Source organism: Cydia fagiglandana, chromosome 15, assembly GCF_963556715.1.
Source record: "Cydia fagiglandana chromosome 15, ilCydFagi1.1, whole genome shotgun sequence".
Taxonomy (NCBI): Eukaryota; Metazoa; Arthropoda; class Insecta; order Lepidoptera; family Tortricidae; genus Cydia; species Cydia fagiglandana.
In genome coordinates this window covers 17,132,557-17,154,947 of record NC_085946.1, presented here as the reverse complement: position 1 = coordinate 17,154,947, position 22,391 = coordinate 17,132,557, and the positions used below count along the sequence as shown (strand labels likewise).

Sequence of the window (22,391 nt, the reverse complement as noted above, 5' to 3'; positions counted from 1 at the left end):
AAAAAAAGAGTACACTTTTTTTTAATTTTCATTTTTCAATTTTTAAATATTTTCCACGAGTCGTGGTCACCCTATTACCACAAATGTAAACAAACCTAATAGTAGGTTTTAACAACAACATCAGCAAAACCCTAATCTGACCTTCACTAAACCTTATAATCGTTGCAATAGGGTCCACCCAGTTAGTGTTGGCGATGGTAGGCAGGTTTATCAATTTCGAGGGTAGTCTAAACTAAACCATTCCGCGCTAGTGGTAAACATAACGGTAAGCATAAATGATTAGTCACTCGTCACTCGCCAACCTTAAAATAATAATCGCGCGCGTACTAAGGTTAAAAAAAATGTTTTCGAACCGGGAATATTACGAAGTGGTACGGTGTTATTTATTAAGTGGTGAGTGTTTACGTGGTGCACAAAGATTATACGAAATGGAATCCGTTCCACGCCTTCGCAGACAAGGATTGAATCCAAGAGTACCATCTCGTGGGACTTTCGTTAATTGCGTCGATTTTTAATCAAATGTACGTAAGTTGATTCAATTTTTTAAATACGCCTGAATGCAAAGATTCCTGACCTAGTTTTTACTCATTGTTTTTAAGCCACGGACGTTTTGTTAATAATCATTAGTCAGAAATAACATTTTAGATTAAAAATGGGTTGCCTTTGCATTTTGACGGTTCTAAGCCCGTTAATATGAAAGGAAAAATTAGCAACTTATGTAGGTAATCTCGCTGCAATAGGGTTCATAATTGGTGACGCGATTGTAAACAGCGGGAGGGGCGGGGTGTCAATGACCTTAACTGATAAGAGAGAAGCGGGTGTAGTGGGTAGTTGTCGGTTCGCCATAACGTACGAGGTTTTTAGGACAACTTGATGATGAGTTATTTAGAAAAAAATGTACTGAGCGGTATTAAAAGAAAAAACACGTGTTTAATATTTTTTCGAGTTCTTTCGGTTGTTTCAATTTGGCCAGTGAATTAAATTTCACCCTGTATTACGTTGTGACATTTGTTAAATCTCAGAATAAAGATAAGCGTAGGAAGGTAGCTTTTTAACAAATAATAAGAAAAAAGAAACACTTTATAAGCATTTTACTACACATTACAACATGAAACTTACCTACTCTTAATCTATTGATATAGACGTAAATTGACAACAATTTCTTACAATAATATATCTACTGTACTTATACAGACATATAATTTTGAAAATATGAATTTCAATTTTATACCCTTATAGGGTTTACTGGTTTGGTTCAAAATGACAATGGTTCCTTAGACTTATCCTATAAGCTCCTTAGTACATAAATGCAATAAATTTAGCTTATATCGGTACACGGGGGGAAGAAGTTGATATCTCAAGGAATTTTGTTGAAGAAATTTGAACTTAAACTCAAACTGCATAAGGTTCAAATTTCTTCCATTTTTTCCCGAGAGTTATCAACTTCTTCCCGCCGTGTACGGATATTATTTATATAAGTGTACTTTTTTGTTGATAAATGGTATAAACTATAGTTATTTGGCAATTTAATTCAAGTCAAATTTAAATATGTAGACAATACTCGTATGTAGTACATTTTGTACTAAATAACGGATACGCATACGCAAGCACGAGGAATGACGTACATCGACCTCACCGTCCGCGTCCATCCATCACACGTGCGTAATTATATTGCTGTTCCGCTCGTGAGGTCAATGACACTGTGCGAGCGGGACAGCAATATAATTATGCGCGTGCGATAGAGATCGATAGGAACAGGCGGGTGAATGTATGAAATTCCTCGTGCTTCGCGTCCTTTCTTTATAGAAAACCTATATTTATAATGTTTTTTTTAAATACGTCCTATCTCCAAGACAATATTGATATTTAACCTCATTAGGCCCATCGTACAAAAAATAGACGGTTTATTTTGAAATCAATAATGTAGGAAATGTGATTGATTCTTTTGTTTTGAAATCGAAATACACAAAAGAATTGTTTTTCCCAATCGAATATGGTTTTAAGTACATTGAAGTAATTAATAATAGGTACCCATAATTACTATAGGCATTAGAAGGTCCAAAAAATCAAATGAACATAAACTCTTAGGGAAAATTTAATACACTTAGTCACTTATTCTATAACACCAAGAGATTCATTATAGGTCATTTAAAATGTGTAATTTTTCTTAACCTACTGATATAGTACTGATTACCTCGGAGTAATTACCAACGGAGACGCCATGTCTAAAATTTTCGGTACAAAATAGTCTGCCGTTTTTTGCGGGGGAGGGGCACATCAAATGTATAGGTACGTCATGTCAGATAAACGTCAGTCCATACATATGGTTGACATGTGGTTGACCATTGGCCGCCTATTTTCGACAGAGGGGAACGCCTGTTAATGGCGGCTCCATTGTTAATTACTCCGAGCTGATTACCCTTCAAGTCCAAGTCTTTATACTAGACTACGATAAAGTAATATAGATCGGCGGACCTAGGGGCTGTCCATAAACTACGTCAACGATTTTGACCCCCCCTCCCCCTAAAATCATCCAAAATTATGCTTCGAATGATCCCGTTTCCTGCTACGTCATGCTACCGTCATCCGATGTCCAGACCCATCCCCCCCTAATTTGAAATGACGTAATTTATGAATATCCCCCTATTATTGTCACCTATCACGTGATAAAGACAAAATATAACATCCGTCTCGTTCTATAATCTTGTAGTATAGTAATTTTAGTTAAATTACTTCTTCTTAGTTGGAAGACCACGGCCGCGTCCTGTAAAAAAATATATAATTGTTACATCCGGGGATTTTAGATAAAAAAATGTATTAAGAATATACTAACCACCTAGATTTTTTAGTGTGATTTTTTTAGAACGTATTGAACCAGTTTTAGCCAAATATCATAATCCTAGATATTAAACCCGCGTGCTTTTTAGGGTTCCGTAACTCAAAAAGAAAAAAAACGGAACCCTTATAGGATCACTCGTAACTCTCGTGAGTCTGTCTGTCTGTCCGACCATTCCCCCTCCTTTATCTCCGAATCTACTGGGTTATTATAATAAAAAAATACACAAAATAGTTCTTTACCTACAGATGACAGGAAAACCTATTAGAAATATGCAGTCAAGCGTGAGTCGGACTTACCTACTTAGTTTTTGATCCGACCCCTACGGGTTTATTAAAGATATTTCATTCACGTTCCACACAAAATAATACATTGTTAAAAATTCACTTAGAACTCTTAGAACGCGAGACCGACTCGCACTTGAGTTTTTTTCGATCAAACTTATCGTGTGTAATGTATGTTGATTTTTTTTGTACTCTTACTGCTTTTCAAATTTAACTAATATACAGAGTGTAATCGTTAAGTGTGGCCAGGCCCCTGTTTCACCAACGTGACAGGTGCGGCGAATTGTAAAATCACTGTTGCTGACGTCACAGGCATCCATGGGCTACGGTTACCGCTTACCATCGGGCGGGCCGTATTCCTGTTTGCCACCATCATTGTATTATTAAAAAAAACTTTATGATATCGGAAAAAAACAGATATTTCTCTTGCTATGTTTATGACAATTGTCACAAGAAACACTACAATAGTCACGAAATTCCGACATATCGGGGGGCACGGCAGTGCCCCCGCCAAGTCGAGCGCGAAGCAAACACTGCCGTACCATCCTTTACTGGAACCATTTCGCCGCATTTTCAGGCCCCTATTTGAGAACCTCTGGATAAGACCAGAACGCAGAAATTTTGGTCATCCAGTAAGCTATAATCACATACTTAAAATCCAAAATTTCAAGTCTGTAGGTCATTTAGTTCCGAAGTTAAGCGAAAGCAAAGTTTCGCATTTATGAAACTCACTCATGATCATCAGAATAGAACTAGTACTTCCCATAAACTCAGAGAGCTGAAATTTGGTACAGAGTTAGGGTTTAATGGCCACATAAAGGGAAAACCTAAAAATATTGCAATATCAGTCACGTTTTAAAGATCTAAGAACTGCATAAGTAAGTTTGTAATCCCATATAAATATATGATATTACAAAGTTACTGTTGCAGTTCCTACAAATAGTAGGTAAAGTAAAGGTACACTACGATGTACGATGTGAGTATGCTTAGTTATGATATGTGTATACATAGTATGGGTATGAGTACCCGAAAAGAAGGACTGCCTACAAAAAGAGATGAGATCCCATCAAAAACATTACATGTAAAAAGGTGCAAGTCTCGCAACGCTTTTACTACAAAAAAGTTTTGAGATGTAATGTGAAACCAAGTCGGTTATTTTAATCAGTGCCAGGGGGTGTTAAAACCGTATCAATAAGATATCTTTAATTTGTTTTGTAATACGTATAATGACTTGGCCATCGCACGGCTGCATAATGACAAAAGGATATTCGTCACCTATTAAAAATAATTCTAATTGAACATAACGCTAGCGCTAATTGCAGTTTGAGCATTACACATATTTACGAGTATGGTACGAGTAAAGCATTATGTGCGATTGCCAAGTCATTATATGATGATTAGTGACGGATTACTGATTATTATTTAATTATTAGATTTAATGAATGGGCAATACGAAAAACTGTTGCTACTGTACAAGAATCAGAACCGAAAAAAAGAAAAGAAAGATTTGTAATAATAAAAAAACTACTCCTAAAAAGAAAAAAAATGTGTTAAATAAGAAAATCTAATAAAATAAATCAATATGCCCACGTTTCTACAAAAAGAAGTGAAATCCCACCAAAAACATTCTGTAAAAAACTAGCCAAGTCTCGATGGAGCTGCTTGTTTATCTCTAAAAAGTAATGAAATCTAGACAAAGTCGTGCCAAGTCTAAGGTTCCTTACTGCGATTTCTTTATTATTATAGTTAATGTTGTGTGACTTGGCCGTTGAAGGGTACACAAGGGTACACAACCAGATGCTCCATGACACCATTGCACCAAAAAGAAGTGTTTGTTTCAGGGTCGCCCATACATAAGTATTATTGAAATACGCAGCTTTATCAAGCCTACAATTGACTGGTTATTGAATCAATATTTTCAAAGTGGCAATTGGTAGCGTAGCGTAATCTGGCGACAGATTGGTGCAATGGTGTCATGGGTCATGGAGCACCTGGTTTTGTACCCTTGTGTACCCTTCAACGGCCAAGTCACACAACATTAACTATAATAATAAAGAAATCGCAGTAAGGAACCTTAGACTTGGCACGACTTTGTCTAGATTTCATTACTTTTTAGAGATAAACAAGCAGCTCCATCGAGACTTGGCTAGTTTTTTACAGAATGTTTTTGGTGGGATAACTCATTACCTGTCAAGAAATACCTACAATTCTTCTAAATCTTTGATAATTTTTAAATATTATATTATATTATTATAACTGTCAGAAACTTCGCAGGAGAAATATCTGTTTTTTTCCGATATAATAAAGTTTTTTTTAAATAATACAATGATGGTGGCAAACAGGAATACGGCCCGCCCGATGGTAAGTGGTAATCGTTGCCCATGGATGCCTGTGACGTCAGCAACAGTGATTTTACAATTCGTCGCACCTGTCACCGATGTGAAATTGGGGCCTGGCCATAATTCCGTAGATATAACAGATATCAGAAAAATTCCAACTGATATCGAAAGTGCGTTACCCAATGAGTAAAATTACATTAATAACTTTTTTTTTAATAAAAGCAGAAATATTAAAAATACTAAGTTAAAACACTCCCATACATTTAGTATGACGATTTACAGCCTCAAAGAAAGTCGGGTGTCGTAAGAGATAAAACTGTTTGAGATTCGTTATTTGTACGAATAAATTGTAATAAAATAATAAAACTACCGTTTATGAAATAATTAATCTAACATTTATTTTTAAATGAAAAATAATTTTATTTACAACGGCTTACCTACTAAATGTATGGAAGGGTTTGAAGTTAATATTTGGGATATTTCTGCTTTTATTTAAAAAAAGTTATTAATGTAATTTTACTCATTGGGTAACGCACTTTCGATATCAGTTGGAAGTTTTCTGATATCTGTTATATTTACGGAATTATGGCCTGGCCACACTTAACGATTACACCTTGTATAAGTTCTTGTTTTTTTTCGCAAGTGTGTTGAAAAAGGTCGTCTGAAACACGTGTGCTCTATTCATAACACACACCAGCTTGAGTGTATCGACTGTCAGACGGGACACACAGCGTGGTGACCCAGTGGCCTACCTCTGCCGGCGATGGTGGCCTGCGCGAAGCTGGCGGTGAGCAGGTCGCTCTCCGTCAGCTCGGGGGCGGGCCGGAGCGCCTGCGAGTCTAAACACACATTCCAAATTAGTAATAGTTATTTACGATACAAGTGCGAATTATCTATTCGCACGTGTATCGTACAACGTTTTACAGTACGTATGGCCCTTTAAACTTTTGACATACGCACGAAAAGTGCTATTTCTCGCACTAGTCACTAACTAACACCATTGAAATTATTGGACAATAAACCGTGCTACAAAGGTGTAATAAAGTGCATTGTTACTTTAATTTTTTGATAGTACTTAGTGACTTTTGCTTGTCACCTGACGATATGTACTGTAAGTAAATACATGAAACGATGTAGTTGGAGAGAAATCAGTGAGAAAACTCGCCAAATCTGAAGCTTATAGTTTTTTTTTTGCATTAGAAACAAGGTAAAGAATCTTGACGTGTATTTTTATTTTTGTCAGTAGAAAAAGGCGCGAAATTCAAATATTCTAAGTTTTTTTAATATGCCGCTCTTTTCTACTGACGGAAGTAGCTTGACACAGTATAGTAGAAATAGAAATAAAATAACTTTCGAGATCTAAGCTATAAATAATGAGTTATTTTTAATATTTTACATACATACATACATGTAATCACGCCTATTTTCCGGAGGGGTAAGCAGAGACCACGGATTTCCACTTGCTACGATCCTGACATACCTCTTTCGCTTCCTTCACATTCATAACATTCCTCATACACGCTCGCCGGTTTAGGGTGCTCTTGACCTGGCCTTTCTTCAGTATTTCCTCGATCTGATCAGAGAAAGTCCGCCGAGGTCTACCCCTTCCAACTTCCACTTCTCCCTCATACACTCTCTTTGTCAGCCTTCTTTCACTCATTCTTTCCACATGTCCAAACCATCTCAACATACCTTTCTCAATATTTGTCACTACATCTACATTTAGTCCACACTTTTTTATCACACTGTTCCTAATTCTATCTTACAATCTCACGCCACACACACTTTTCGACGCTCTCATTTCCACTGCATTCACTTGGCTCTGATGCCTCTTCTGCCATACCCAACATTCGCTACCATACATAAGTGTAGGCACCAACACCCCTCTATGAACAGCCAACCGTTTAATATTTTAATAAATCATATATGTACTTACAATCTGTTTTCGGCATGCGCATAGGCGGCTGCGTCTTCGAGCGGATGCCTAGAAAATAATGTAATATTGTAAGCATAGTCTAATATAAGTTTTTGGCAAAAATTTCATTTTTGGTACAAGCTTTTATCGCTGACTGTACTTTTCTTTCCACAGGCAACTAATGCTCATCAAGACAATTCTAAAAACCCCAAATACAATTAGGTTTCGTTATTTTATCACATAGTTCCTATGGCCACCTCCGGTCTCCATCATCAGATCAGCTCGATGGTACCATAATATTGCATTGTCACCCGACTTACGTATGCATGCAAAATTTCAGCTCAATCGGAAACCGGAAAGTGGATCAAATTTAACTTGCAAGATTTGATTACAGAACGACAGACAACGGTCAGGTGAAAGTAAATAAAAGCTTGTAAAAACATGGTCTTCTCTTCCCAGGGTGACACAAGCCTACGTCACAATAACATGACCGCTATATATAGCGCTATCGCATATTATCATATAGCGCTGTCGCATGATGACGTAGGCTTGTGTCAGTCACGTGACCACGAAAAGACTGGAAGAGAGTACCAGGCGGAGTATATTATTATACCATGATTGTAAGATTTGTTATAAGTAGTTTAGTTTTAATTTCAACGTCTAGTTTTTTTTCTCATTTTGCTTCTTATTAATAAATATTCTTCAAAAATAAAAATGTTGAAAGGTTTTTCATTGGATATTGAATTTAAAAAATAGTGTGTTTCAACTGCAGCAGTAATCCGCCATTTTTCATTGCAACTTGTTTTCATACATCGTTTTCACGGTTAATGGGCGAATCAACTTTTTGATAAGCAGTTTTGAATGAATTTGCAGCTGAAAACAAGCATTTTATTCACCCTTTAACCGCCAGAGTCTGACATATAACATATAAGACAAAGATCTGATTTGGTTTTTACAGCATATTTATAACTCCCGTAACTATGCCAACCTTACTCTGCGTGGTACCACACTGTCGGTGGCGACACGAGCACGCTCGATCAAAAATTGCTGGCGGTTAAAATTTAATAAGTTTAATGTAAAGTTGAAACTTACTGCTATCAGATTTGTTGACTAGAGTGGCCTCGCCGAATGATTCGCTCAAGGAGCTGTTGAATGATATCATCGCCTGAAACAATACATTTCATATACAATTTAATATTTTTTAGTATTACTAAGACTCCACTGTCCGTCTGTATGTCACCAGGCTGTATCTTATGAACCGTGATAGTTAGACAGTTGAAATTTTACACGGAAGAAGTATTTGTTGGCGCTATAACAACAAATACTAAAAAGTACGGAACCCTCAGCGGGCGAGTCCGACTCGCACTTGTCCGGTTTTTTGTGCTTACCATGTATAACCTTATATGGTTACATAATATCATTTATTAAATGTATAGACTGTCCACTTGCACAAAAAAAAATTGTTTGACACTTACCGCGCTGCTTCCAGCTACGGATGGCCCAACGCGGTCCTTCCTCTGTTCCTTAAAGTTGAGGATGCTCTGAAAAAAAAAACGAACATTAAATCTAAAGGTAGAGCTATGTACTTTCAACCAGGAGTCAACTAATGTCCACAGGGGTGACATTTTTTCAAATCTGTGTATGAACCGGGGATGTTGCGGATGCTGATTTTTTGACATCTGCGGATGCGGATGCGGATATTTAAAGCCTCACATCTGCGGATGCAGATGTCAAGATTTGGTACTTAAAAAACGTCAAATATTACATTTTTAGAATTTTTTATTTAAAAAAACCAAATGTTTAGTATTTGAGCAAGAATATAGGTGCGTTTTATTTAATAAACAGTAACTTGGCCGACTTTTTGGGATATAGACGATTTCGTTATAGGTAATGACGAAATTACCTAGCACTTACGCCGCCGGCGCCGCCGCTAATACGTTCCTGTCACCGACTTGGTCGAGATCCGCATCGTGCGGATGTTCCGCATCGATTTTATGCGGATGCGGATGTTGAAAATAAAGCGGATTTTCCGCGGATGCGGATGCGAATATTCGCAACATCCCTGGTGTGAACCATCAAAAGGAGGAGTGTCTCCCTGCGATCATATATAACCATGGATACCGCCTTTAGGAACATTACCGTTCATATTCTCGGGCCAAATTAGCACACATACACAATTACGCCTACATTCAAATAAGACGACGCGTTTACAGAGCCTGTAATCAAAGCTGGTAAACGAAATAATAGTCATCTTTATTACACTAATGGTACATAGCTAAGTGTAGATGAAATGCATATAATGTCAATAACTACCAATCAGCGACATTAATCCGCTAATAACCTTCTTGCTGTATGTACTGGCCGCTGAGAGTTCGCGGTTCATATTTGATTAGAATATGACTTAGACAGGGATAGGTTTATGCCATACAGTGAAGAACCAGTCAAATAATACACGTATAATAATTTAATGCAGATTAAAAGATAACTAGTTAAAATGTTGTTATGACATGACAGACTAACTCAACATAAGTAAATATATCATTGTTGTATAAATGTATTCCGCTATAATAAGTATTTTGTATATTTTATTATCAATCTGCATGGCAGTCACGTTCAGGTATAGTCTGTCCGTTTTTCTAAGATCAAGTACGCCATAGTAAATGTATGGCGAACTTGATCTTAGAAATCGGACTGGCTATACGAGGGTTGCACTGAAAATGTCGGGAATAGAGAATACTGTCGCATCTAGACAGTCAATCTTTATTTTAATGCATACTTAATCTCAAACTGACCACGCATATAAATTTTCTTTTGAAAGTAATCATTCTGTAATGCACACGGCTCATAATCCCAAAGTCCTTTTTGTATGGCGATTTTGGAGCCTTAGTGGTTTTGTATGAAATTCGTGGAGTAGCCAACGGAATTGAAGTTTTTTTTACATATATATATATATATATAATATTTTTTTACTGTTGTCATATGAATATTTAGGAATGTCGAAATCTGCCGATATGCAACTTTTTTGGCAGTCTTTTTAATTAACAGCACAAATGCGATTTTAATTTTTGACGTCGCTTTGGAATGACATGCTTCTTTAAGATCATCTATGGGATAAAATGAAAGTGACTTTCATATTTAATTTTAACCGCAAACGAGCGTACGATGAAAAAGCGCGACAAAAGAAAAAAAAGAACGAACGAAGAGCGAAGCGTGAGCGTCTAGTTCATAAAAAAATAACAGAAGCCCATTGTAACTTTTATTTGTTCGCTGAGGGCATATTGAAAACCGTTTAAAAATTTGATCGGAAAAATCACTTTGCCAAAAATTCAAATAATGTTCGACATACAATTTTCAAATTGCCAGTAATTCTTAAATACAAATGACAACCAAATGAAATATACCTTAAAAGTTTTATAAAGAGTTACATTTTTATAAATTATATGCCTCTTTCTATTATGTTATTTCTAAGTGTCCCATTCCCGAATATTTCAGTGCGACCCTCGTACAGTCTGCAAAATTTACATGGGTACACGAATCGGGTCAAAAATATTTGAACAGACGGAGTCACAATAAATCCCCACTTTCAGTTCAGAATATTTTATATGTATATAGCCGGTCAAGCAAGTTTGTCAGTAGAAAAAGGTGCAAAATTAAAATTTTGTATAGGACCACAGCCGTTCGCGCGCTTACATTTTCTAAATTTGCCGCTCTTATAATATTTTAAACTTTCGCGTTTTGATTACATATTAACTCACATTATACGAAACGAAACTGATTTACGTCGGTAAATCAAGGTAATTGAATATAATTCGCGTTAGACCCGTCTATAATGTGAGTTAATATGTTTGCCGCTCTTTTCTTCTGACGGAAATGGCTTGAGAGAGAACCTACATATATGTGACAGTAGAGGGTGGATTCAAATGATCAACATTTTCAGATAATGTGTGTATTTGATAAATTAATTCAGTGAAAGCATGATAGGAAAAATGTATCTACATATAGGAGACCGAGTATGATTATCTCACGGGTTATATCTCATGAATAGAACATATTCTAGATATCTTGCCAGGCATCCACTCAATTTCATGTCTCTTTAATTGGACAGTTTTTTTCCATAGTTCTCTGCGAATAGCATCTTGTGGGAATCTGAATGGAAAGTAATGTAAAATGACAATACCTAATTTGATTATTAATTTGAAATAACTAGGTAGTTTTTTTATAGCTCCATCTCATGAAATAAAAAAGGAAAATACAAATCTGTAAGAAGGAATTTATTACTACATTTATAATTATATAGAAAATACCTAAACCAAACACAAGTTAATAAAATAGTCTACTTCATTTAGCATAACACCATCCCTATTATCCTCGCAATTTAAAAAGTCGTATGTTGTTATGAAAGTCGTATGCAGTTGTTACGTTTTAGCTTAGCACGGTAGTATTGAAAACAAATCGTCATGTTTTTTCCAAATTCTACTGAAATTATCTGTAGCTCTACTATGAGTTCCGTGAATGACAGTGAGAAGTGAAGATAGTGAGAAAGTTAAGGAAAATGTATGGAGTAATTGTACAGTGCCTCTACCGGTCACGTAAAGAACTAAAAATTTCAATTTGTACCATGAGTTACAAACGTTTTTACGCGAGTTTTCCATACTTGCCTAACTTCACACCTAAAACGCTCTCTTTCCAATTATATAATGAAATCTGAGCCAGAATTATTCTGCGTAAATACTTTACGCGAGTAAACGTGACAGATGTTATGGAAAAATACGTGCGTTTCCAACGTGACATTTCTGTCAACTTGTAAACACAACAAATACGCAGATTTTTCACGAATATCAATGCAATTTTCAACGTAATATGTATAAATTTATAACAGTATGTGAACTTCAAGCAAAACTTTAAGGGATAAATCAATTAATAGTTCGATAAAAGGCTGATTTAGTACAAAGGTAATGAGTTATACTTGACATCATATTTTCCTATTTCTACTGCTACATTTGCGAAAATCACATTGCTTACGAGCAGTTTTTGGTTTTAGGCAAGAAGCTGATTGAAAACAACATTTCCATGAAAACCCGGATTGCATCATGTATGCATGTAGAAGTTACATATGTATTAAGAATTAAGGCTCAATACAAGGAGCGGTACATAGACATGTTGCTGTTTTTGTTGCTGGGTGCACATAACACATAGTAAGAATAAGACATACCGCAAGACCTATTATAATATTTACACAAGAATTGCTACGTATTTTATTAAGCATTATTATCTTAAATAAAATAAAACATACAAATGTTCTGTGGGTTTATTTATTTTTCTTTACTAAGTAAGTATTATTTTATTTTCCGTTGTTCAAATTATTGTGTTTGGTACCTAGGTAATCGTTTTTCATGTCAACTTGGTAACAGGAAATATAAAAATTTCTTCAAAAACTTTTGCTGGTGGTTCTGAATCTGAAAATTTAAATAAGATTTAAACACATTTATTGCCAAAAACCCGCTGCGTGGGTTCATTTTGTATTGGAAATGGGGCGCTTGGCACTGAAATATACTCGAGATCATATAGGTACTATAAAATTAAAATCGCTATTAAGGTCATACGTAGGGTCTGTGCGGAAAGAGAAGAGTCGTAGGTATAATGTATGGGCTCCCCTAAATTTCACGACTTTTCTCTTTCCGGACACTCTATTAGATAATGTTACTTAGCAGTAGGAGACGGCCGCTGTCATGATGCGGACTGAAGCGGACCATTATAATACATACCTATTTTAATATTTTAAGATTTCTTCTCATGTGTGTATTATTTTCATCATAGGTAATAAATATGTAGCCAAAAGTAGCCTGTATAATCGCGCCGTATATTTTGCTTCCTATTTTTTAACACGCAATGTCATAATTTTAACTCGATTATTAATGATGTTTACGTAATTATCATATTTTGCAATTTTTGTCTTAAATACAATTATATTTTAATTTATACATTGTTTACTAACAGTGATGTGTTTATTATTTTCGTAACTATGGCAACGTCAAATCTTTAAAAAATTGTAGAATGAAGGTTGAGTCAGTAACAAAGTGACAAAACTGGTCTTAGAGCATTTAATAACTGGAGTGGCCATTGAGTGCTTACTGTTAGGATTTAGGATTAGGGTTCCAAGCAGGAAAGAAAAGCTTGTTTTAACACCATATTGGTAATGTTTATTAATCTCAAGCAAGACTACATAGTAATGGCGTCTCATACGAGAAGAAAGAACACCTACATTTGTTTTATATTGACAACCGAATAAATCAAATATCATAGTCGTAGTAGTCTCGTAGGTATACTCTTTATTTTTTTCCTGACATTATTACTTACCCCTCTGCCGAAAAACTTGCACAATTGTGCAAACTTTTGTATGGACTGACATGGCTATTTGTACGTTACGTACAAATCATGTAGAAATAGCAATACATTTGACGTCCCCTCCCCCGCAAAAATCGGCAGACTGTTTTGTAAAGAAAATGACAGCGATGACATCTCCCTTCTAAATGCTCTTAGTGGATGGTAGAGGTAAGGAATACAATCTCCATGTAATTAATAATGAAAAAGTGTCCGTCAAAAACCTTAAGAGGGAAGTATACTACGTAATCGTCCATACAAAAAGAGAAAACGTTTTTCCACTTGTAAATACGAGTATCTTCCATTCCCCATGATTTTTAGTACGGTATTGATACAACGAAAAACTAGGTTTATGGGTTTTCTTTTTTTCGCTACTCTGGAGAGATTTAGAAAAATTATAATAGCTGACAGCGTGCCCAGTTTTTGCAAATATTCTCCCATAAAGGAGTTTTCTCATAAAGTCATAAAGGATTCTCCTTACCTCTACCCTCCATATTCACGGCTACCATCAGTATATGTAACATTACTTTCTGTGCATCTCACTTGCACTAATATGCGAGAGCGAGATGCATAGATAGTAAATTACGTAGACGTGAGAAAATGTGTCAATTTTGTTATTTAGTTCTTTAGGTGAATCCTAGAGGCGCTGTATAAAACTCCGATAACTCTTGCTCTGTTTTTTAGTATACTTAGAAAGGGACAGCATCGTTTGGAGTGGAGTGAAGTTAGGTACATAAGACCGTAAAGAAACGTAAAACGTGACTCACGGCACGTTTATTCACTGAAAGTAAGTGAAAAATACTCTGCCAACTGATAGTAGAGCTACTGTTTACTACAAGTGAAAAGTGATTCCACTGTCCTTGGTATGAACTAAAATAACTTCTGCACCACTTCACGACACATGAATATATTTTTAATTACAAAAAAACGTTGTTTTTAGAAATCAATTTAGCCATTTGTCACTGACTGTCATCTCGGTCGTACTGAGATTGCCAATCGAGCAGTTTGTAAGTACCGCCTATCGCGGGGTAGTTTGCGTTGGGTCATAATTGAGCGGACAGAATACTTCCATGTATAGCATTTCGCTGGTGTCTCCCCACTGACAATACTAAAAAGATTCTTTTGACGTGCTCAGTTCAACTAAAGACTATTGTCCTTTTGAGGAGCTCAGTTCAACTAAAGACTATTGTCCTTTTGACGAGCTCAGTTCAACTAAAGACTATACTCACATCGACGTGGAACTCTCGGGGCACGTGGCAGCCGGGCAGGGCCTCGATGCCGGCCACGGGGCAGATGCTGTCCAGGATGGTGTACGCCCAGCGCTGCGTGCGGGACAGCGTGGATTCCACCGACTTGTCCTTTTGACGAGCTCAGTTCAACTAAAGACTATTGTCCTTTTGAGGAGCTCAGTTCAACTAAAGACTATACTCACATCGACGTGGAACTCTCGGGGCACGTGGCACCCGGGCAGGGCTTCGATGCCGGCCACGGGGCAGATGCTGTCGAGGATGGTGTACGCCCAGCGCTGTGTGCGGGACAGCGTGCATTCCACCGACTTGTCCTTTTGACGAGCTCCGTTCAACTAAAGACGATACTCACATCGACGTGGAACTCTCGGGGCACGTGGCAGCCGGGCAGGGCTTCGATGCCGGCCATGGGGCAGATGCTGTCGAGGATGGTGTACGCCCAGCGCTGCGTGCGGGACAGCGTGCATTCCACCGACTTGTCCTTTTGACGAGCTCAGTTCAACTAAAGACTATTGTCCTTTTGACGAGCTCAGTTCAACTAAAGACGATACTCACATCGACATGGAACTCTCGGGGCACGTGGCAGCCGGGCAGGGCCTCGATGCCGGCCACGGGGCAGATGCTGTCGAGGATGGTGTACGCCCAGCGCTGCGTGCGGGACAGCGTGCATTCCACCGACTTGTCCTTTTCCTCGTGAGACTGCGAACAATAAATAAATATTATAGGACAATTTTACACAGATCAATCTAGTCCCACAGTAAGCTCAATAAGGCTTGTGTTGTGGGTACTAGACGACGATATATATTATTATATATACATATTTATATACATGGAAAACATCCATAACTCAGTGAACAAATATTTGTGATGAACACACAACCTTACCAGGATTCGAACCCGGGACTTCCTGCTTCGTAAGCAGGGTCACTACCGACTAGGCTAGGAGGCGGTAAATAATCTAAGAAATATATCTATCGTAATATATGATAATCTGTTTCATCGATTTACACGTTCGACCAGACTATAATTTGATCATGTGTAGATCATACCTCACACCCTAGCCCTGGACTTTACTTGAACTGGTCTTTCTTCAGCTGTGTGAGGGCCAGAGTAGACTGCTTGGGGAAGGCTTCGTCCTGATGGGACTTGAGGGCGTTGTGTGGTAGAACAGGACATCTAGCTTCATGGACTGTGTTGAACATACCTCGCATCCCAGTCCAGGGATGTACTTGATTAAACTGGTCTTTCTTCAGCAGTGTGAGGGCCAGAAAATTCTTTTAGCGGCTTCGTCCTGATGGGACTTAACTACTTTGGACTGGAACATCGTGCCAGTTTTGACAATGTTGAACATACCTCGCACCCAAGCCCGGGGTTGTACTTGAACTGGTCTTTCTTCAGCTGCGTGAGGGCCAGAGACTGCTTGGGGAAGCCTTCGTCCTGATGGGACTTGAGAGCGTTTATCATGTGGAAGAAGAGGGTGTCGAGCTTGTACACGCGAAAGAGACGGTCGTCTTCAGCTGAAAAATAGTCACACATTTAATAACTGCATTCCCATTGCCAGGGAGGTTGTGGGATTATACTGAGCAACTTTTACTATGGGACCAACCCCGAAATCGCGAATAAAGAATTTGGCGATTTCATACATTTTGGCTGGTCCATTTTCTATGGGAGGGTAATTTCCCTGGCAACAGGAATACAGTTGCTTTTTAGCCACCATGTATAAAATTAGACTTGGTCACTCACGTATATAAAGTAGATATAACCCGTGCGATGATACATGAGTGACAAGGGTTAATATTATATATTTAGCTATGACTAAAACACCGAGACTGAATTAAATAAAAGCGCAAAACACAAAAAAGTAAGTAAACAAACACCATAAATAATCACAAACCAAATTAAAATAACAATATTACACACAAAATTTTAATTAATAATAACTACATTGTGAAAATTATAATAGGTCATAGTAGAACGCACTGCGATTAATTTCATGCGGTTTCAGTCTTGCAAGTGCGTGGGCCTATGACGCACTTTTTACGGTTCTGGGGGGCTACCGCGAAAACCGAAATTCGCAAATTGCGGGGATCTTTCTCTTTTACTCCAATGAAGGCGTAATAAGTGTGACAGACAAAAATGCCCGCAATTTGCGAACTTCGATTTTCGTGGTTATAGCCCTGAAACCGCAAGAAATTAATCGCAGTGCGTTCTAACTTATAGTCGTCATGGATAATAGATGTAGGTGCTTCCAAATCTTCCAATACCTACTTAAAGCACAAGCAGCATTCTTCTATAGTTCGCTTTTTTTAGCATTAGAAAGAACTTGCAAGAAGGTAAGCGATCTTGACATGACTTTTAATTGAAAAACGCTTTTTAAAAATCAAAAACGATTACTTATGAAAGCAGAAGAATATAAATGATCGTATTAGATTCGTAATTGTTACATATTTGCCGTAACTTATTTTTAAAATGTGTTTTTCAATTAAAAGACTCATCAAGATTGTTTACCTTATTTCTAATGCTAAAAAAAACGAAGTATAGATCAGTCAAGCTGCATAGATGATCTACTTACAAGCCCTGATGCACATTTCCTTAATAAAGTCGGTCACGGGAATAACGTTATCTGGTTCTCGTAACTCAAGGGTTGGGTCCATCCCTGATGGTGTTTGAAAATGCGATGGGTTATGAAATGAAGTCGAATTATTGAAGCTGTGAATGACTGAATGATATGCGTGATAATGAATGTGTTTCGTATAGTTAGCGTTAAGGCGTGTCTCCATATTGCGCGGCAAACTATCGAACATTGGCTCGCAAGGCAGCCGCGTGCAATGGATACCGGGTTGGCTCGCGAGCTAACACGATCAGATCGAGTTTTTCGATTTTTTTTAAGCAGAAAGAAAATAAGTTATCTTGACATGTCTTTTAATTGAAAGACGCTTTTTAAAAATTAGTAACTATTACTTATGACAGCAGAAGAATATAAATAATCGTATTAGATTCATAATTGTTACATATTTGCCGTGACTTATTTACGATACATTAAAACGTGTTTTTCAATTATTCAATTAAAAGACACATCAAGATTGTTTACCTTTTTTCTAATGCTAAAAAAACGAACCATTTTTATTCTGCCCCAGCCATTTAAGTGTCCCCAGCAGGCTCGGTTCTCCATATGTAGTTACGCTTTCATTTTAAAGCAACGTCTTTTTAATCTTTTTTTTTTTTTTTCAAAACGTTACTTTATTCATATATATGGTACAAAAACAAGTCTTTTTAAACTATCTTATCTACTTACAAGCTCGGCTGCACATTTGCTGTATGAAGTTGGTCACAGGCGCCACCTTATCCGGCATAGTATACACAGGCGGTAAGGTCTTCCTCTGACTACCCCGATGCTGTTGTTTCAGGTAGTCTATAGTGTGCGCTAGGATTTGAAGGTAGTTTGAGGGCCGGACCGAACTGTCTGGCATATCTAGTCCATAATCTTCACAACCGATCTTGATGTCACTGATGTAGCCGGGAGGAATGCGATCTGTGAAGTATACAACTCATATTTAGCCACAGAATAAATAATAGTACTAGGTACAGAAGACTCACTCTCTAACAAAACGCGTCTGTTACGATTAGGACAGATATAACCGCTAGGCGGCGCAAGCGCCACGCGCGGCTAATGGCTAGCCACCAAAATTGGTGTGCGACGGATGTACTTGTTGCGACGCGACAAAATCGCGGAGTGAGCCACGCCTGATTTAGCATAGACTAATTTTATGTACTTTTGGTCACTCGCGCGACATGCTTATGAGAGCTTTGATCACTATTTTATAACCCCTGACGCAAGAGCCAATATCTGTATCTGTGGCATCGCAGCTCTCCAACGGATAGACCGATTTCCATGCGGTTTTATTAACTTGAAAGCGAGTTTCCTTGCCGTGGCCCTTAGCTATGTTTGATTGAAATTGATCCAGCATTTTGAAGTGTATCAGATCTTTTCCAAAATAATGTTACATATTTGCCGTCACTTACTTTTCAAGTGTTTTTCAATAAAAAGACACGTCAAGATTGTTTACCTTTTTTCTAATGCTAAAAAAACGGACTATATATACTTAAATAAAGTTTGAAATATCTCATTGGTTACCTGGATTAATGATTTCATGGTAATTGTCCTTAATGCCATCTATTAAGTTGAATCGGAGGATAGTGCTCTCTCCGATGATAAATTCGGTCCCGGCCTGACAGTAGAAATTGACATCCATCAGGAAAATGTCAGCGTGGATCAGAGCTGAAAAAAATACAACAATTTGGTTACTGATGAGCCCTGCAACGGTTCTGATCTATTGTTTCTGTGACAAAGTACGAAATGCTACAAAAATCAAATTCTTCGGGACATTGTTTTTATTTTTGCCCCAAGAGGAACATGGATCTTCCATTCCATTGTATTTTGACAATGCAAGGTTTCATTTATCTTGGCAAGTTTTCATTTGTGGGTGGCCAGAGGGTATAGTACCGACAAGAACACAGCTGTTAAATATAAAGAAGAAGAGGGTATAGTACAATCAGCAGCAGAAGTTGCTAAGCGGTCGAGTTGTTCAAAATTACCTTGACACGCTCTTATACTCTTAACAATAAATAGCGTCAAGATCATTTTGAACACCTGGCCCGCTTAGCAACTTCTGCTGCTGACTGTACCACACAAAACCATACCTTCATTAGAGCTGAAAGAGTTCAGCTTGACGAAGCTCTTGATGTCACTAACTTCATCTTCTTCCGCTTTCTGCGCCTCCATCTGCATCTGGTCTATCTCAGCCAAGGAAATGCCTGTGGATGTGTACTTCTTTTCGGGCACGTTGTTCTTCTGTTTGGCCTGCTTCGCAATGGCTTCGAACTTGGCTCGGACGGGGGGAGGTGCTTCCTGATAAAGATTTAAAATTACTTACATTTTTGTACCTACTTCGCAGAGGCGTTGACAGATTACAATCTTTAAATTTCCATACAAATGTAAATCAATAAGGAACACTAAAAATTTGCCACTTAAATTTGAACCTTTAGTCAGGGAATAGAGTTGATTTTAACTTTTTCTTTGTCCAATGCGCAATGCGTCTGGCGGACTCTGATAACTATGTTAAAAAAAAAAGGTCTAATCTAATGTAATCATAATCTATAAAAGCTTGTGGTGTTAGGTGTCAATGCTGAACATAAGTAACATAACTCCAAATTATATATAAATAACATGTATGACCATTACTGAATAAATGATGATATGATATGATATGATACAAAAACGAGCCTTAGGACACTTTGCGCTTATAATATGAATCATTGCATTTGTATTGAGGTTTCTTTAATAACGATGTAAGCGCCAATCCTTCCAAGGTTCCATTTGAAATAGATGCATGCATAGACAAAACAAATTAGCTCTCAGTATTATTATTGCTGAAATTATAACCTGTTGCTGCTTTGTCAAAGAAATTATAGACAGACAGTAAAAAGTCTGCAGCAACTTTGATAGCCCACGCGCAAGTGTCATTTTAAACGTCAAACTTCTATGAAATTATGACGTATACATAACACTTACACTGCGTGGGCTATCAAATCCGCTGCAGACTTTGTTTGGTGCGACTATATCAATTATGTACAGCCTGCAATAATATGTTACTCTTCAAAGGCCACAAAAATATGTAACATGCTCTTGTGGCTCTACAAACCTTTGCAGCCTTCGTTGTGTAACATATTATTGCAGGAGACTGTATTGTTTTAGAAAATGCGTGTTAACGAAATTTCCCATACTGAATCGACTGCATTGAACTTATTAGTAATACCACACAAATGTGTGTCCAGGTCTGTGAACAGTGTTTTTTAAATTGGTAGTTTTGAAACCTGTACACTCCTTTTTAGGGTTCTGTACCTCAAAAGGAAAAAGCAGAACCCTTACAGGATCACTCGTCTGTCTGTCCGTCTGTCACAGCCTATTTTCTTGGAAACTACTGGACCAATGAAGTTGAAATTTGGTACACATATGTAAATTAGTGACCCAAAGATGGACGTATTTTTTTTTTAAATATAAAATATATAGGTTCAAAGTTATTTAAGAAAATAGTCAAAAAATGACTATTCCCCCCTTTATCTCCGAAACTACTGGGTCCAAAATTTTGAAAAAAATACACAATATAGTTCTTTACCTATAGATAACAGGAAAATCTATTAGAAATGTCCAGTCAAGCGTGAGTCGGACTTATGTGCGGAACCCTAGAAACGCGAGTCCGACTCGCACTTGGCCGGTTTTTTTAGAATCCCATACTTTAGCATCTCTAGATAAGACTCAGACGATCTTTTGCATAGTAACATGTCACCCAACAATATTTGCCTGTGATATGAACTTGCTTTAATCTCAAACATGAATAAATTTACCCTTTGAGTTTATATAGAACTATTCAAAACAGTTTGTAATAGCCAACAAACCATATTTTAATGTAAATACAATTAAAACATAGTAAACATACCCTCCAAAACGGGTCCGCAGCTTTTGCGACTTCTTGTAGGTTTCCATAGTTGACGCCTTTCTTCCTCTGCTCTTCTCTAAAATCTTGCATGAAAAAGTAGTATGCGTTTTGCGGTGGCTTTTTCGGCATTTTTACTCCTAGAAAATAATCTTTTATCAAAGCTAAACAGTTTTTTTTCCGGGAACCGTCCGCGACCGCGTCCGCCAGTCGGCATAGGAAGGAGAATGAATGATTTGAATTGAATGAAATTGAAATACAATACAATACAAGGTGATACAAGATACAAGAATTTGAAGCTAAAGCATAGACTTAATAATATATAAAGACGGTGTCTCAGCGAGCTGTCACTGTTGCCACTTTTGTTTAGTGTACGATTAACAATGAGGCCCACGTTGCTGTAGCCATGTCGATAAAGTCATATCGATAAACTATCGACATTTCTTGCAATTTTAATTGTACTTCAAAGGCTTAACGATACCTAAAATGACCAAAAACGCTTTTATTCTTTATTATGGTTATCAGATCACAATTTTATAGTCACGCCCCAGCAGGGAATCAAGGGAAAGTTCAGATATTTAATTAAAATACATAAATACCTCCTAAAATAGGTGTTCCGCAATAATTGAATTATATTATTATATTATAATATATTAATTATCCATTAGCATTTCAATTATGTTTATGTTTAACGAAGATATTGAAGCTTCAATTAATCGCTATTTCGTTCCGCTGTGTAGCGTTTATCGATATATAACATGATTAATATCGACTTTTCACATCCCTAAAAGAGCACACATATACGCTTTTATGCACACATACACAGCCTGGGCGCATCAAGAAAGGCAACACTTGATTTGAAGTCCACCTTGTCAACAGTATGGTTGTCCTTTTT

At 37.3% G+C, this 22,391-nt stretch overlaps 1 protein-coding gene across 1 annotated transcript; it reads right to left on the bottom strand.

The window, feature by feature from the left end:
- Window positions 1–1,074: 1,074 nt before the first annotated feature.
- Window positions 1,075–21,715, bottom strand: LOC134671451 (protein maelstrom homolog). Its single transcript, XM_063529310.1, has 11 exons — window positions 21,500–21,715; window positions 19,704–19,911; window positions 19,138–19,281; window positions 18,298–18,534; window positions 16,356–16,519; window positions 15,558–15,701; window positions 8,850–8,915; window positions 8,467–8,539; window positions 7,396–7,443; window positions 6,212–6,298; window positions 1,075–2,764 (listed from the first exon to the last, which is right to left on the bottom strand). Exons 1-11 carry the CDS (start codon window positions 21,626–21,628, stop codon window positions 2,730–2,732), a joined length of 1,335 nt encoding a protein of 444 aa, XP_063385380.1. The 5' UTR covers window positions 21,629–21,715; the 3' UTR covers window positions 1,075–2,729.
- Window positions 21,716–22,391: the final 676 nt, after the last annotated feature.

Coding starts and splice junctions, on each gene's coding strand:
- LOC134671451 (XM_063529310.1), bottom strand. CDS start 21,628: ATGCCGAAAAAGCCACCGCAAAACGCATACTACTTTTTCATGCAAGAT. Junction 19,282..19,703: donor CTCTTTCAGCTCTAATGAAG/GTATGGTTTTGT, acceptor TATTTTTTTCAG/CTCTGATCCACGCTGACATT. Junction 6,299..7,395: donor GCGCATGCCGAAAACAGATT/GTAAGTACATAT, acceptor ATGTGTGTTTAG/ACTCGCAGGCGCTCCGGCCC.